Genomic DNA, 16,398 nt, shown 5'->3' with positions numbered 1-16,398 from the left:
CTCTCCTCACCTGATGGCATCTTCTCCAGTGCATGACGTGTGGGGTGGCACAGCCCTAAGCTAAGCTCCAGGGACATTGCTGGGGAAGTAAGTCCCCCTGGGGGCGTGTGTTCTTTGAGGGAAGACAGGCTGGAACCTTACTGTGGCTTCTTGCATCTAAGCTGTTAGGTGGAATCAGGAGAGGGGAATCCTAAGGGTCAGCCCAGGAAAGCTTCCTGGAAGAGGGGGGACGGGATGCAGCTTTGCAAAAGACAAGACTGGGACTTTTTTTTTTTACCGGAACTTCTAGTGGTCCAGTGGTTAGGACTCCTGGCTTGCACTGCAGGGACCATGGGTTCCATCCCTGGTGAGGGAACTAAGATCCCACAAGGCAAGGTGCAGCCAAAAAAACCCCAAAACAAGTGACGCTCCCTGACCTGGAAAAAGTGCTGGCTCTGCAGGCCTCTGGTCAATGTTAAACAGGGCCATGGTCACAGTGATGACTGGCCCCGGCCCACTGGAGGGTGTGCCCACAGACCAGTGGGCTCTCTCTTGGAGGGGTTCCCCAATCCTTAGCCTCTCCCATAAAACCCTTCCCTCTGGAGGTCTCCCCACAGAGGCCTAAGCTACTCCTTAGGGAATATATCCTCCTGCAGGTCACCTACCGTTTAGGCGCCAGGTCCGGGTGACAAATGGGGAGCTCTGCTCTTCAGGGTACACACACATGGCAACCCCTGCTGGCCCAGACCTCTCCCAACCCTGCTCCTCACAGGGAGCCGGTCCTGACTTCCACAAAGCTAAACACCTTCCTCACCCCCAGGCTCCAAGCCACAGCCCTGGTCTTTCCTTTCGGTCCTACTGGTCACAGCCCTGTGAGCCCCAGTAGTGGTTAACCCTTCCATGCCGGGGTTCACAGTGCTCCAATGTGCAGGTCAGCAGCGGGGGCGGAAGCGAGGGCAGAATCCAGGCCAGGGGTCAGGACCAGTGGGTTGGGTCAAAGAAGGTACGCTTCACGGCCGTGGTGGCTCCTGGGTGACTCCCCTCTGCATCCTCCTCCAGCCACCTCTTCCGGGGCCTCCAAGTGTTTGCCGTCCTGCAACGGGTCTTCCCCTTTTGGGGGGCTCACTGAGTCCCTGAAGACCTGAGGAACCCTGCGCCTGGCACTCTGCTTCCCCATTCCAGTACGGGAGGGAGGGAGGCAGGGCAGGGGTCTGTGGGGTGGAGAGAGGGAGAAAGACGTAGATTGGACAGATGCGCCTGAAACCATGGAACAGGGAAGGGGGAAAGCGGGGGACCTGGGATTCGAACCTCTGGATCCTGAGTCCCCACACCCCCCCACGTACCGCCACCACCTCCCGCCCAGGTGTGCCTGGGACTCGAACCTCTGGATCCTGAGTCCCCACAACCCCCCACGCACCGCCACCACCTCCCGCCCAGGTGTCCCTGGCTGCCTTGCTCCTGTATTCCTGGGCCGGGCCTGGATCCTAGCGGTCCTCGACCTGGTCTGACTCCATGGAGATAGAAACACACCTGGGGCAGGGGGCCGCTGCTCTGCCTGGGTCCACAACTGGGCCATCCGGAGACATATCCGTGACCACCTCCCCATCTCGGCAAGGCGCTCGGGAACGGTGCGCTGGCTGGGAGCAGGGCTTCAGAATGGACTCTCGGGACCTTCACCCCCGAAGTCCAATGTCAGCTCCCCAGTGGGGTGTCCCCCAGCTGGTTAAAACCGCAGATCCAGATCCCTCCTGGAACTACCTCTTTGGCTTCCACCCTCACGGGGTCCTGGTCAGCGGGGCCTGCAGCAACTTCTGCACAGAGGCCACTGGCTTCTCCCACCTCTTCCCTCACCTCCAGCCCCACCTGCTCACGCTGCCCTGTTGGTTCCAGCTCCCTGTCTTCCGGGACTACATCATGTGTGCTGGTGAGGAGAGCGCTGCGTCTCAGGAGCCCCAGTGCCTGCTGTCACCTCCTAACTGCCCTCCTCCTCCCGCATGCGGGCACTTGGTCCCACCTCTACTTACCTTCCCAGAGCCCTGCGCCCTCTTTTCTGGAAGAATCAGGCGTCAGGTCCCCCAGCCTCCGCCCTCTCTCGCAGGATCAGTGCCCTCGGACAAGGCCAGCGCCTCCTATCTCTTGTCCCTGCCCGGGGGCCTCCTGGCCGTGGGAGGGCCCCTGGAGGCGTGGGAGGCAAAGCCCGGAGCGCTGAGCTTGCGAATCCGGAATCAGAAGAGATTTGTCAAGTTGGCGCTGGAAGAGGACAGCGCTGCCCGGGAGGGAGCGCAGCGCGCGCCGGGCGGGGTCCGGAGTCAGTTGCTCCCCCAGGGCCTCCCTGGTGCCAGCCTTCTCTTTCGGAGAGAACTAGCTCATCCAGCAGTTTCCGAACCCGCCGGGCTCATGGGTGCGAAGGACACAGGAAGCGCTGCAGCCACTGCTGAGAATGGCCCTGCCGCTGTTCCACGGCCCCCGGGGCCTCCTCCTGCCCTTCCGCACGCCCATCCACACCGTCGGCGAGCCCCGGCCTCTACCCGCTCCGCTATCCGGCCCGCCCACCTGCTTCTCCCGGGCTGAAGGCCCCTGCACCCTTCCCGCGCCGGAGGTGAAGGTCCCCCCTGTTGGGGCGTGAAATCCTGGATTCCGGCCACGCCTCCAGGCTGCCTTTGGCAACCGCGCCAGCCCTGAACTCTGTCCCAGTTAATCGCGGCGAGCGAGAAGGTGACCTGCGGGCGGCTGCTAGCGACCATCCCTCTGGCCTCCTGTTCCGCCCACAGTGGGGGCCCCAATCCCGGCGCAGCGAAACCCGCGGCCCAGCCGGGCGCAGGTGGACGCGCAGCACGAGGTCTACTTGGAGCGGCTCAAGCAGCTGTTGAAAGAGCACATGGCGCGCTCTGGCGTCCCCGCCGACAGGCACCTCCCCCCACCTAGACGCGCCGCCGGCCCCCACCGGTGCCCTCGGTGACTGCGGGTGAGGACTGAAATTAAAGGCGGGTACAGACCTGCGGTGTGTGTGTGTGTGTGTTTGTACTTGGCGGGGCAAGTTCGCGCGCCTGGCCGGGCCTCGGAGGGGACCAGACACTCCCGGAGACCCGCAAACACACCCGGGGCGCGCGTCCAGGATCTGCCGGCCACACTTGAGATCAAAGAGTCTCGGCTGGGACCCAGTCGGTGGGCTCTCCGGCTTCTTCTGCGACCGCTCCCCACAACGATTCCTAATGCACGCGGGGGTGGACCTCCAGCGCACGGCCCCTACCCCGGCTCCCAGCCCCGCCCAGCGGCCAGCCCAGACCTACCGTATGGAGTTCAAAGATCAGTGTGTGAAGACCTGTGGCGCTCCGGATCCCAAGGTCTCCCCATCCACACAGCCCTCTACAAGCAACTCCGGGAGGCCCCAGGGGCGTGGCCACTCGGACGAGAAAGGCTTCCCCGGCTCGTACCGAAATCTTCATCGTTTGTCCTCCGGGTCCTGGAGCCCTGCTGGCAGAAGGGGAGCGAATGGGAGTCTCCACAGCCCCGCCGCCCTCCCGCAGTATGAAAACCCTGAAGAAGCGGCGGCTAGAAGTACTGAGCTCCTGCTATACTGAGCGCCTGCTATACTGAGCGCCTGCTATACTGCGCGCCTACTATACTGAGCGCCTACTGCTACGTGCGCACTTGCCTCTTCACGGGTGAGTGGTGCCCGGGGTCCACTGGGGAAGGAGGCAAGTGGGAGGGTGGGGGGAGAAAGGCTGGAGCCCCACCTGCCAGGATGTCCGAGGGTCAAGGGAAGGGGCAGGGGCCAGAGGTCCAGCTGGGAGATGGCCAGTGATCTCATTGGTGAGGGTGGAGGGGAGGAGCCACTGGAGTTTCAAAAGCTATAGTTCATTTTTCTTTCCCACGTTTCCCCCAGGCTCCTTCTGTTCCCTTCTTCTCTTCCTCCTCTTCACGTCGCTCTGGTATTTCTCTGTTCTCTGCTTGGTGTGGTTCTTCCTGGACCGGGACACACACCCCGCCCCCCAGGTGAGCACTAAACAAGGACCCAAGTAGTGAGAGGTGATAAATGGTGACTCCAGGAACTCTCCCACCCTCATCTGTCTGCCCAAGGAGGAAGGCGTTCTGAGTGGATGAGGAACTGGACTGTTTGGAAGCACCTAAGGGATTATTTTCCCATTAAGGCAACAGGCCACCCTCCAAGGAGATGCTCTGGTTCCTCCCTTTCCCCTATGTACCCCCCCTACTCACCCCTCCCTATGCTGGAGTCTGAGCCCCCCAGCTGCCTAAGTTCAGGCAATGGGGGAGGGGTGGGATGGTGTACCAGAGGGGGCCCCTTGTGCCCTTGACCCCATCGTAGGACCTTGAACTCTAACCCTAAGTTAAGTCTGTTGGTGTGGAGGGAATTCTGTTCAGCAGGTAGCCTGCTGTCTATGCTTTCTTCCCCTCCTCCTGCCCACTGCCCCCAAAACTGGTGAAAACGGTAGAGCTGCCCCCTGACCGGAACTACCTGCTGGTCGCTCACCCACATGGGATCATGGCCATGGGAATCCTCTGTAACTTCTCCACTGAGAGCTCCAGCTTCTCCCAGCAGTTCCCCAGGCTTCGGCCCTTGACGGCCATGCTGAATGGCCTCCTCCATTTCCCAGTCTACCGAGGCTACCTTCTATCCTTTGCTGAGTCTTGAGCTAAGGGGAGGAGGCAGCCACCCCCCCACAGTGACCCCCACCCACCATTCCGCCCAGGGACCTGGCTTGAACGTTGGCCAGGCTCACAGTGGGCGTCGGTGAATGGCTTTGGAGCAAGCGTCCTGCATCCTTGCTGGGAGAGGTGCTGCAGGGCACACTGACATGGGCACAGGGGTAGGGGAGCTTGGAAGGAAAGGGATGGGGGGCTCACCCTTCCTAGGCTAAGGGGTGGGGTAAGGGGCTAGGGAGCCAAGGACGGGGTGGTGACTGTTCCCACACCTCCTCGTACCTGCGGGACGATGTTCCGTGGACCAGCAGAGCCTGGATTTTATTCTGTCTCAGCCTCACGTCGGGCAGGCTGTGGTCGTCCTGGTTAGGGGGCCCACGAGTCCCTGTATGCCGTCCCAGGGGAGCACTGCCTCACTGTCCAGAATCGGAAAGGCTTTGTCCACCTGGCACTGAGGCACGGGTGAGTGGGTGCCCAGGGGTGCTGCCCTGAATGCTCAGAAGCCACAGTGCGTCTGGGGATCCGCACTGTCTGTCCCTACACACCCGCACCCCTGTAGGTGGGCCTGTGTGTCCCCAGAGCTTACACTGTGACCACACCTAGGGGGCGCTCTTGCCCCTTGAGCGTTTCCTCTGTGCCAAGCACCGGTGCCAGTTCCCCAGGCTTCCTCCCAGGCGGAGAGAGACAGGATCACAGTGCAAGTCACAGGACCCCGGGGCTCAGACGCCCTTGGTTCAAATTCTTTTATGACACCCTCTCAAAGGCAAATGCTTGCACGCTTCCTTACTTGTGAAATAGGGTTAATACCTACCTGGCCACCATGTCGCACAGTCTTTCCTCAAGAAATGTAAATCCCTCTTTCAGATCTCTTGTAGCCACTGTCATTTGCTTCAAATGGCCTTGGGAAGTGGAATCATGCGAGGGAGGAATTTGGGGCACGCCTTGAGACACTGATCTGACCACCCGTCTTCTCTCTTGCCGCCCCTTCCCAGCACTTCTCTGGTGCCCGTGTACTCCTTTGGGGAGAATGATATCTTCAGAGTTAAGGCTTTTGCCCCAGACTTGTGGCAGCATCTGTGCTAGAAGATGCTGGGCTTCAAGAAGCTCCTGGGCTTTTCTCCTTGCATCTTCCGGGGCTGTGGTCTCTTCTCAGCCAACTCCTGGGGCCTGGTGCCCTTCTCCAGGCCCATGACCACTGTGGGTGAGTGTGCCCGTCTCCAGGGGAGAAGGCTGCCATCAGCTTCATAAGCAGCACGTCACCTGTGTCTCCCCTCTCCCCTCAGTGGGCTGCCCCATCCCGGTGCCCCAGTGTCTCGGGCCCACCGAGGAACAGGTTGACCACTCTCACATGCTCTACGTGAAGGCTCTGGAGCAGCTGTTTGATGAGCACAAGGAAAGCTGCAGTGTCCCAGCTTCCACTCGCCCCACCTTCATCTAGCCCTGGCCTTACCCCTCCCCCCACACTCACCAGCCCCACCAGCCCCTGATCCCAGTGCCGTGAGACCCCCACCTACTGCCATACTACTGCACCAATAAAAGGTAGTTCTCTCACACCACTACTTCATAGAATCGGATGCCCACCATCGGATTCCCAGCTCCACCAGCAACTGACCGTAGCCTTATCCAAGTCACTTAAGCTTTTCAAACCTCAGTTTCCTCCTTATAACGCGAGGCTACCTACTTCAGAGTTGCAGGGTTTCTAATTTTTATTGAAATACAACACAGAGAAGTGCACAGATCACAAGGGCACGGGGTTGATTTTTCATCCACTGAACATACACGGGGTTGTCCTGGGAAGTGAATGAGAGGTACTCAGGCTCATGGGACGGCTGCACTGGCATCCTTATGTATGGATTGAGAGGAACTGTCAGCCATCGTCCTCCCACCCATCTCTACCCTTGGATTTCTCTGCTGGGTGGGTGCCCACTCACCCAGTATGGAGCCAGGAGGAAACATCTGGAAGCCTTTTCAGAGAAAGAAGAGAGCGAGCGGTCAGCACTTGGATGGGCTGGGCTGGGGACGAGCCTTTTGAATGGGTAGAGGAGTCGACCCAGCAGGCTGGAGGAGGTTAGGGTCCATTAGAGCATCATTACAGCTGTTTCGGAAGCTCCAGCCCCAGACAGTGAGAATCCCACTGGGTCAGACTTCAGCCCTGCGCCCGGGGCTATCCCCACTCACCTGCCACCCATGCAGACCCTAATGTGGGCTCTTCTACAGACCTATTTCTGGTCATTCTTCCAGAGCTCCAGCCCCAGTGGGTCCTCCCCTACTGCTAGTCCTTGCAGCCCTGAAAAGCCAACCCATCTGTAGACAAAACATAGCATCTGCGTATCCGAGGAGCTTAATATCCTGCACTGCCCGCTGCCACCAGACGTTATCATTCCCCGGTAACATGCTAGGGATGCCAGAATCACCCTCACCGCCTTCCTCTCTCCCCACCTTCCAGAACCCCAGTCACACTTCCTGGCCTCCTGTCTTCTTCTTCCTGTCTTCTTAGCTGCTTCTCTTACTCCAGGCCCCCATCCCTCCCGTGGACTTCCTCTGGGACCATTCCTCAGAGAGGAGGGGTCTTGCCTCTCATCTCCCATCTAACACCTTCTCACGCTGGCAAGATGCTCTCCCGAAAACACTGTTTTCATCATGCCATTCCTCCTGTTCACTGGGACCGGATCCTCACTGTCAGAAGGTGTGAACTCCTCAGCACAGCATTTGAGGCACCCCGCAAACAGAGCCCTACCCTATAGACACACAGGGTACCAGACACAGAAAAGTGCTGTCTGCTTTTGCCTGGGTGCTGCCTCCAGCAAGACGTGGTCTTTGTGCAAATTAGACAAAGAATGTTCCAGGTTGGGCGGTGACAAACATGTGCTCTGGGATCTTCTCTTTGGGGGCCGGTGCCACGTGCACAGAGAGAAGATGGGTCACTAAACTGCCTAAAGGATCTATTGTAGTTTCAAGAGCTCTGGACTCCACAGTACAGAGCCGTCAAGGTTACCTGTCCCATTTCTCCTGCCGTGTATCTGGATAATAACCCCCAACACTCTGTGGTTTCTCCTCCTATCTGGAAGAGTCTAACTTACAAATATATGAATATATGCCTTAGGGGCAGAGCTCATTGCCTCCTGGCAGGCCTTCTTCCTTCCCTGCCATTGTCCATGTGGCCACCAGAGGGCAACCTCTACTCACAAGGCCAATCTGTCACTCTCCTGTTTAAAGCCCTCCCCTGGCAGGCCAGCCCCTACCTACAGGATGGGTGCAACCCAGAATTGCTTGTTCTTGCCAAGCAGGCTGTTTCTCAGCTTTGGGCTTTGCTCAGGCTTCCCCCTGCGCAGGAGGGACCCTGCCCTTCTTTGTCATCTGGAGGGGATTTTTTTTTTTCTTGCCTCACCCCGTGGCATGTGGGATCTTAATTCCCAGACCAGGGATCGAAGCAGCTCCCCGGCCCCCGCATTGGAAACGCGGAGTTTTAACCACTGGACCGCCAGGAAAGTCCCCAGAGGGGAATTTCTAAGACGCACTTCCCTTGACCAGCCAACGTGTCAGGCTGGTCCAGGGCATCCTCTGCTCCGCATCCGCGTAGTGCTTCCTGAAGATCTAGCAAGATCCTCTGTGTCGCTTTAAAACATCAATTTATCAAAAAAGTTGGCTAGCTTCAACATTCATAAGGGCACTAACAGCATTGGATTGCAATACATTAAGCCTGTTTAAAATCAATTATTACTTTCAGACCGTTATGAAACGGTCTGAAAGTAATAATTGATCACCACTGAAGGATGCTGAGGAAACACCACATTATTTGAACAGTTAACAAATAAAGGGAAAAATGTAAGCATTTATCCGGTCTTTCCTTCAACAAGCTACCTCTAAGGGTAATCATAGTAGAAGAGAACAAGTTTCCTTTTATAGGCATATTCCAGCTGGGGGGGGGACCCAGAATGACAGATTAAGAATATCGCCGTTTTGTAACCCCTAATAAATGATTGGATTTAGGTCAAACATCAATATTCGATAAAATTTCAGTAAGACAACCATATTTGAGCCTTTAGGGGAAGAATGCAACACCACCTATAGCTTGGACATGAAAAAACTGGAACTTTGGGAAACTTTCAATTCTGATTGGTTGAGGAAACTAGAGGTGGGTGAAGGTTGGACCAATCCAAGCGTTTCTGGTGGCAGAGGGGAGTCTTCTGGTGAAAGAGAAGGAATTAGGGTGTGATCGCATCTCCTTTCGGTCACTAGTGACTTTTTCCTCCAGCACCTTTAACTTTTGGAGGTCCTTTCCCACACTGGAATGTATTCCACCTTGACTGCAGCTTTGTGAGATGCACAGTGTGCTAGCAGTTTCAAAAAATCAGAAATGGGGGGAAGTCTTATTTTTAAAAAAAGGTTGAGTGACTTATTTATTGGCCTATTGGCCTTGAAGTCAAGAGACGACTCTGATCCCTTTAACTCTCGGGGTGGCTTTGTGTGTGGAAGTCCAGGAACGCGATCCTCCATCTTTTCACGTTAGCACAGCCAGTGGGATTACCAGGTTATGGAGTGATTACCTTGGAAAGTATAAAACTGGGATGAGGTAGGTGAGAGGTCAACTTCTGTGGGAAGCGGGGGGGGGGGGGGGGGGGATGGGGGGGGGGCAGGAATGGGAGGGGAGACAAGGGGGTGGTGTCCCATCCTCCGCAGCACTTTACAGGTTTTAAAGGACGTTCACATCCATCCCTTGCCTGGTTCCTTGCAGGTAGAACTGCAGGTGTTTTTGTCTCACTTTATGGGGTGGGGAGCTCCCAGGAGTTAAGAGCCTGGGTCACCAGCTTGTCCAGAGTCAACAGCAGAGCTGCAGCCACTCCGGTTCCGGGTCTACACTGCGCTCTCCCTCCCCCTTCGTCCACCCACCGGGTTAGCCCGGGTGCCCAGCCGTGTGCACAGAGGTCTGTGTTCTTGTCCTCGGGTGTCCCCAGGTGTACATTGAAGCCTTTCTCTCTGCGTGCTGCCCCGCGGGGGCCTTGCTGCCTGATGGCAGGTGAGATGCCTGCGGCTGAGATGTCCGTGGCTGAGTGGAGCTGAGCCTGCCAGTGCGGAGGGCTGGGAGGGGGGCGTGAGGCTGCTCGGCGACCCCCGGGGAGTGGTGGCCCGGCTGACCCGTCTTGGCCTTGCTCTGCTCCTTTCAGCTCTTGGCTTCTGCCACTTGGTGTCTCTATCCTTCCTGATCTTCATGGGTTTCCAATTTCCTCTATCAGTTTCTCCGACCAGGTCCCCAGGGTGTTGGGGTCCGCGTCCCCTTTCCAGCCGCTGTTACTTGTCTAGCAGCCGGAGGTCAGAGAATGGGGCTGACGTTGCGGGAGGTAGGGGCGTGGCTCCCGGAGAAGGGGGACTGGGCGTGGGGGGTATTCCCGGACTCAACATAGAGATGCTGCGGGCATGGGGCCATAACTAAGCCAGCAATCAGGCCCCTCCACCGACGCTCAAGACGCCTCCCCACCCTCAGTCCCGCCCCCCACCGGGACAAGGGGCGGATTCTCGTCTGCAAGGCTAGAGGCCACCCAGCAGCGCCCACCTCGCCGCCCAGGGGCCACTCCGCTTTCCCAGGCGCCCCGCCACCCCACCGCCTGCCCCCAGCGCCCGCCAGCCCCCGGTGGCAACCTAGTCCGCTCCAGATCCGCGCCACGTTTCCTCTGCATCACTGGGGTTTCCTCCCCTCGGCCGAGCCCGAGCAGAGCAGCGACCGCGCGTACCGCCCGAATCCCGAAGCTCTGGGCGCCCGAGCCCGCGTGCAGGACTGAGCAGACCCGGCCTTCGCATCGGAACTCCGAGTCGGGACCGGACGGCGGCGGCCGGGTCCCCGCGCGTCATCGGAATTTGACCCTCGGAGCTCCGAGGTGACCCCGCTCTAGGTACCGTTCGCTGTCTGCGCGGCCGGCCCCGATCGGCTTCTCAGCAGCCAGTCCCTGGCCCTGGCTTGAGAGAGGTAGGGGGGCAGCCAGGCCTGGGGGCGGGGGGCTGGCATGCTCCTCCCCCGCGGAATGGGGGCAGCAGAAAGCCACGCCCCTCAGGGGAAGAGAGCCTCTGCGCCCTCTACCGCCCAACCCATCCCAGCCCCACGTCCCAGATAACTCGAGAACCGACTTCGCCCAGGTGTTCAGAGGAGCTTTCCCTCCGCCTCCCGCCATCATTTGGCTCCCACCTGTCCCAGTCTGGTGGGACTGGTGCCCAGGGGGCCCCCTGCCTAGTACACAGCTTCCTTCGGGATCTCCCTCCCGCCTGCTTCCCCAAAAGACCGGGGACCACCCTCCAATACAGCCGCCCCTTCTCCATGATGGTGGCCCTCTGAGGCACCCCCTCTCCCCAGTTCGTTGGTCCATCTTCCTCATCCCCTGCCCCTGCCTCACTTCATCTTGTCTCCCCTGCCTCTGCTCTCAAGTCTCTGTTCTCTTCCAGCCTCTGCTGATTTTCTCCTCCCCGTGACCCCTTTCCCCACCACACACCACGGGGAGAAGGGGGTGTGTCAAGCTGCTTTCTATTTCTGGTCTCCTTGGGGAGGGGGCGCGTGCTAGGACTTGTTTGGCATCTGCTGTGCCCTGTGTCACGAGGTGTCATGTCTGTGACTTGGTATCAGTGCCTCTCCCCCACCCCCCATCGTCTCCAGGTTGCCTTGGTCTCCTTTCTGCCTCGGCTCCAGTCCTTTTCGCTCTCTTCTTTGGGCGCTTTGTGTAGCTGCGGTCTCTTTGACTCCGCCTCTCCTCTCTCTGCTTCCTCTGCTCCGTGTTCCAGCTCAGAGAAGCTGCGACCTCAGGGCCATCAATATTTCAGGTGTGTTTGGTGGGACAGAGATGGGGTGGGGGATGGGCTCCCGGCATGCCCAGCGACGACTCCAATCATCCTCTCGCCAGAGTGGATCATTCATATTTATGAGATTGAGAGAAAGGATACAAGGATGATAAGGAAATGCTGCCCCCTTTCCTGGAGCTTGGTCCAGGGGGTGCTTGGACTACATTTCCCATAGTGCCCAGGGGCACAGGGCTGCCTCTGTCTCTGCCTAGACACCTAATGGGAGTTAGAATTCAAGGAGCTACACTGGAGGGTGGGAAGGGATCAGAGTGTGGAGCAAGGGCTGTGGGGCCAGCTGGCTGCTTTCACTTGGCCTGTTTCCCCTGACCTGCTTTGTTCCCAGCTCCCACCTCCTCCAGGGTTGAAGGACCTTAGAACTTTTGCATCTCCCTCAAAGGGAATAGGAGTAGAGCGCCGGGGAAGAAAAGATGCAGGGTGAATTAGCAAGTTCCCCGTTCTTTCCTGTGACCCTGGGAATCCCCTCCCCTTACACACATTTTATCTGAGATGCAGACACTCTTTGGCAATAGTCTCCCCATCTTGAAAGTAAGAGGGAAAATGGAGCCTAATGTCTGCACCTAGTAGGATGTGTTCCGGTCTACAAGTTGCTCACATTCTGTCCCCTTATGGGGGCAGTGGGGAATTGCTGGAATATCCCTGAAGTACCAGCTTGTATGTTCCAGGGACCCATGAACAGCTGATGAGATTGTCTGGAGATCCAGATGGGAGCCACAAGCTAACCTGCTCCTCTCTGGGACTCATCATCCCCAGAACCTGGCGCAAGTAATCTGACTGAGCTCATTTTTGGCATAGAAATTATTGACGGTGGGGAGAGGGCAGTGTGCGTTCCTCCCGCAATCTCATCTCTGCTTCTGAGTCAGCTTAACCCTTAGCACTTGGAAACTTTGACTCCTGCCAAGGACCCAGTCATGCCTATCCTTGCTCTTCAGGCTGGGGTCGGAGATCTCCCCACTGGCCTGAGATCCAGGAAGATTTAACTTTTAGCCCAGCTTTGTCCAAGCTGACTCACCTTAGGCAAGATCTTAACCATCTCGGGCCTTGATTGATTTCCTCTCTGTGAAAGGAATGGGTTGAACCTGACGGTCCCTAGTGGCCATAGCAGGGGCTCTAAGATCCTCTAAGAGCCTGTGCTTCTCCCTGCCCTCTGATGATACTGGCCTGAGCTGTCTTAACGTCACCCCAGCTTACCTGGGAGAGTCTTAAGCCTAAGAATTAGACGGAAAAGAAAGCGGGAGATGGAGCCCTGGTTTTGAAGCTTGTTTGTGTTGGAACCACACTGTGCTTACATAAGCCATGTTTGTGACATGGAAGCTAAAATTATCCCTAACCCACCCCTTGGTGCCCCTGCTGGTCCCATCTCCTAAACCTAGGTCATGTTCTTGTAAAAAAAAAAAAAAAAAAAAAGTCTAATCATCCCCAAATCACCCTCCTCAAAGTAGCTGGTATGTGTGTCCCCTGGGATGTTGGTTACTGAGGCTTATGTAGGTTATGTGAGTGGACAATTCTAATTGGCTGAAAGAGAGAAGAGGGGATTTGATTGGTTGATTTGGTTGGTCTGGAGGAGAGAGATCTGGAAATGAGGAATCATCCGGACTTGGGGACGGGCCTTTCTCTTTCGTCCTGTCTCTGGGCAGGGGAAAAAGAAGAGCTGGATGCCAAAGGGGTACCAGATCCACAGGCCATTGACCCAAAAAGGAAACTCTGAGGAATGGGAAGAGCAGGGGTAGCCTGAGTGGGAGATGAAGCAAGGATTACAGGAAGAAATTTCCCAAAAAGAAGACAAGAAGAGAGAGAAGGGCGTGTGGATCCAGGGGCCCAGCCAGTGAGGGTGCGTGGCGGATGTGTAGAACTCGGAATAGCGGAGGAACCTGACAGCCTCTGTAATTTAGAATTCCGAGCACAGAAAGAGGGGAGCAGACAAGAGGGGGTAGGCTGGGGTTGGGAGCAGCTAGAATGGGGTCTGGACCCCTGAGTAGACTGAACTCTCGCACAAGAGGGCCTGAATGCAGGAGCAGCTAAGAGATGGGCTCCGGGGCGGAGCTAAGAGGAAGCTGGGAGTAGCAGGCTCCTGGGAGTGGAGCCAAAGAAAGAGGGCGTGGCGAGTGGGCAAGGACCTGATGCTCAGGGGTCTGGAGCATCTCAAGAGGTGGAAGAGACGCCCGCGAATGATCTTTCCGCGGGCTCTTGAATCCAAGACCCAAGTGCTGAGGAGAGCTCCCTGGGCAGGCCCCGGGTCTGGCCCAGCGCTCGGGGTGGTGACGACGGAGTGCTCAGCGTGTGGGAAGAGGCGAGCCCTTTGAACGGAGAGCCCTGGCAGGGGCGAAGGCGGGGCGGGGGCCCCCTAACGGCCTCGGCCCGCAGATCGCCCTGGGGTCGGTGCACGTGATCGACGCTGGGGAGACGGCTCTGGTGGAGGGGCTGCGCGCGGCGCCCTGGGAGTGCGGCAAGGGCGTGGCTGGGATGCTGCAGCGCCTCTGCTCGCAGCTGGTCAAGCGAAGGCACCCGGGGATCAAGGTGGCACGACTCACCCGGGACGACCAGCTGGGGTCCCGGGAGCTGAAGCAATAGCACCTAATCACCAAGCAGGTGAGAAGGACAAGGGAGCTCGGATGGGCGGGCCTGTCTCCGAGGGGCCTCCGGGCGTTGTCACCCTATATGCAGCCAGTTGCCGGCTTTCCTTCGCTCCCGGCTCTGCCGAGTGGGGGCGCCCATGAGCCCTGCCCTGGGACTCCCAGTCCTTACCCAGGCCCTTTTGCCCAGGAAAAGTCAAACAGCTCCCGACTTCCCGTCTTTAAATCCTCCATCCTTACTCCAGGAGGCTGGAGCCCAGGCGTCCCGACTTAGTGTCCCCGCCTCTCCTCAGGGACCCAAACATCCTAATCTGAGCCTTTGTCCTTCCCCTCCGTCTCCCGCATCCTACTGACTGATCAGCTTCCCTTGCTTCCACTCTTGGGGTCCACATCCCCACGACCCTGACTACTCCACATTGATCTCCACTCTCATTGGGGATCCAGGTTTTCGGAGGCCTTGCCCCTGGTTCCTGCATGCTCTCACATACCCCACTTCACCCGGCCCCGCACGGTCGGCCCTCGAGGGGCCCAGGTGGGAGCCCGTGGGTGTGAATGTGGGAGTGACGGTGCCAAGAGAAGCCGGGCTCGCAGCCCTCCCGCCGCCCGCCCCGCGATCACTCGTGCCCCCCCGCAGGGCATCCTTTTGGTCCAGCTCAACGTGTCGGCCCTGCTGGAGGGGCTGGGCGCGCGGCTGGCGGCTCTGCGGGCCTTCTCGCCGCTGCCCACGGAGGCCGTGTCGGAGGCTGGCGGCGTCGTGGCACGCCTCCCCTGCTGTCGCCCTCTGTGCAGCGCGACGTGCTTCCGGGCGGGACCATCATCCAGGACTGGCAGCCCTACCGGCCGAGCGAGAGTAACTTGAGCCTGCTGGCGGCCAAGGGCCTGGAGTGGCGCGTGAACAGCCGCGCGCGCCCGCGCGTGCTCACGCTGTGCACGCGCCCCTTCCCCATCCCACCTGGCGGCAACGGCACGTGGCGCTACGTCAACATCTACACCTTCGTCAGCGAAGGCGCGCAGGTTCAGAGCCAGCTTCTGTGGCATCTGCAGCGCCAGGCCCCGCGTCTCGTCCACCTCAACGTCATGTGCCAGCTCTTCCTGGCGCCCCAGCTGTGGTTACAGCTGGCTGATTTCTGCCAGGCTGGCTTGGGGCTCGAGCTGGTCAAGGGTTATACCGAACAATACCTGCTGGAGGCCGACATCTAAGGCCTCTCCAGTCGGAGGGGAGAGAAGATGCACTTTAGACCCACCTGCTTCCTCGTATCCCCCCAAAGCCCCGCCCCTGCTGTTTTCAAGCTCCGCCCCTCCCCCTGCCCTCGGCCATCGGCTCTGCCGCCTACACTTACCCGCAGTCCATCCTTCCCTCCCCTTTTCCCCTCACATCTCTGTCTGCCATCTTGACTCTAGCGCCCCCAAACGCAGTTGCCCACAACCTGATCTGAACCGCCGGGTTTGGGGAAGCCACTCGCGCTTCTGTTGTCCACCCATTCCCTCTCCCTACCAAAGAATGGGTTCCTTCACAGCTTCGGAGCCTTTCCCTGTCCGTGCCCCAGCCTGGGAGTGTACTCTGCCCTTTGTGGCTTCTCCCTTCTGCCCCGTCGTGGATGGAAGCTGGCAGAGTGTGTGCAATGCCCAGTACCCGGCCAGGAGCACAGTTGCCCAATACGTATTACTTTTCTTGCTCCCGATCTTTCTCAGGCCCCCAGAGCTTGCCCTCTGCTCCTCTCCTCACCGTCCTCTCAGTCTCCCGTGCCTGGACCTCTCTTAGTTCTCCGTTGTCCATTTGTCTGCCCCTCCATTCCCCTTCTCCATGGTCTCTTCATCACCCGCCCTGTGTGTAATATGGAGAAGGACCTGTAAAGGAAATAGATTTATAATGCCCCACCCCGATTTGGCCCCTGCTTACGCTCTGGTGATGCACTTTTCTGAGGCTGCCTCCTCTGACTGGGGTTTCCTCCAACTTTGCACAGTGGTGCTATTTTGCAGGCTCCCTTCCCTATGCCCCCAACCAGGGACCCGAAGCAGGCCCGTGAACCAGAGGGTTCTGGGTGGAGAGCCTGGTGTAGTGGAGGGCAGGTCGCTCAGCCTGGTGCGAGTCTGTCTCCTGCTTCTACCCAGGCTGCCTCCTAGCGTGACTGGAACCCCCTCCTCCAGATATTTCTGGACACCCCTCCCATCCTCTTGTTCCTTTATGCTTTTTGTGGACTTTGACAGTCTTCTATTTAAATGTAAGTAGTAACAGCTGCATTTGCACAGCGATGTCTCCTACACGGGATCCTCACGTCTCCCGCAGAGGGAGGAGAGAGAGGCTCAGACTCAAGTGCCTTCCAAGTGGCTCACAATAGCTGGT

General features: G+C 58.4%; 3 protein-coding genes across 3 annotated transcripts; all 3 read left to right on the top strand.

The window, feature by feature from the left end:
* Positions 1-1,490: 1,490 nt before the first annotated feature.
* On the top strand, positions 1,491-2,849 carry LOC113630309 (2-acylglycerol O-acyltransferase 2-A-like; the record flags this gene model as incomplete). The annotated part of the gene is given in 4 exon segments (XM_027125507.1): positions 1,491-1,589; positions 1,699-1,903; positions 2,078-2,239; positions 2,304-2,849. Coding segments are annotated over 4 exon segments (768 nt in total), but the record flags the coding sequence as incomplete, so codon positions are not given.
* A 583-nt stretch (positions 2,850-3,432) lies between these two features.
* On the top strand, positions 3,433-6,079 carry MOGAT3 (monoacylglycerol O-acyltransferase 3). The gene is given in 8 exon segments (XM_027125506.1): positions 3,433-3,562; positions 3,881-3,961; positions 4,051-4,126; positions 4,414-4,621; positions 4,929-5,007; positions 5,010-5,103; positions 5,634-5,842; positions 5,925-6,079. Coding segments are annotated over 8 exon segments (993 nt in total). The 5' UTR covers positions 3,433-3,471.
* Positions 6,080-13,743: 7,664 nt separating this feature from the next.
* Positions 13,744-15,254, top strand: NAT16 (N-acetyltransferase 16 (putative); the record flags this gene model as incomplete). The annotated part of the gene is given in 3 exon segments (XM_027125505.1): positions 13,744-14,070; positions 14,689-14,820; positions 14,823-15,254. Coding segments are annotated over 3 exon segments (891 nt in total), but the record flags the coding sequence as incomplete, so codon positions are not given.
* Positions 15,255-16,398: the final 1,144 nt, after the last annotated feature.

The sequence above is a fragment of the Aethalodelphis obliquidens genome, unplaced genomic scaffold (assembly GCF_003676395.1).
Source record: "Aethalodelphis obliquidens isolate GAN/ISIS:26980383/991018 unplaced genomic scaffold, ASM367639v1 scaffold30, whole genome shotgun sequence".
Lineage (NCBI taxonomy): Eukaryota > Metazoa > Chordata > Mammalia > Artiodactyla > Delphinidae > Aethalodelphis > Aethalodelphis obliquidens.
Note: the sequence above shows the minus strand (reverse complement) of the source record. Positions and strands in the feature narration are given on the sequence as shown.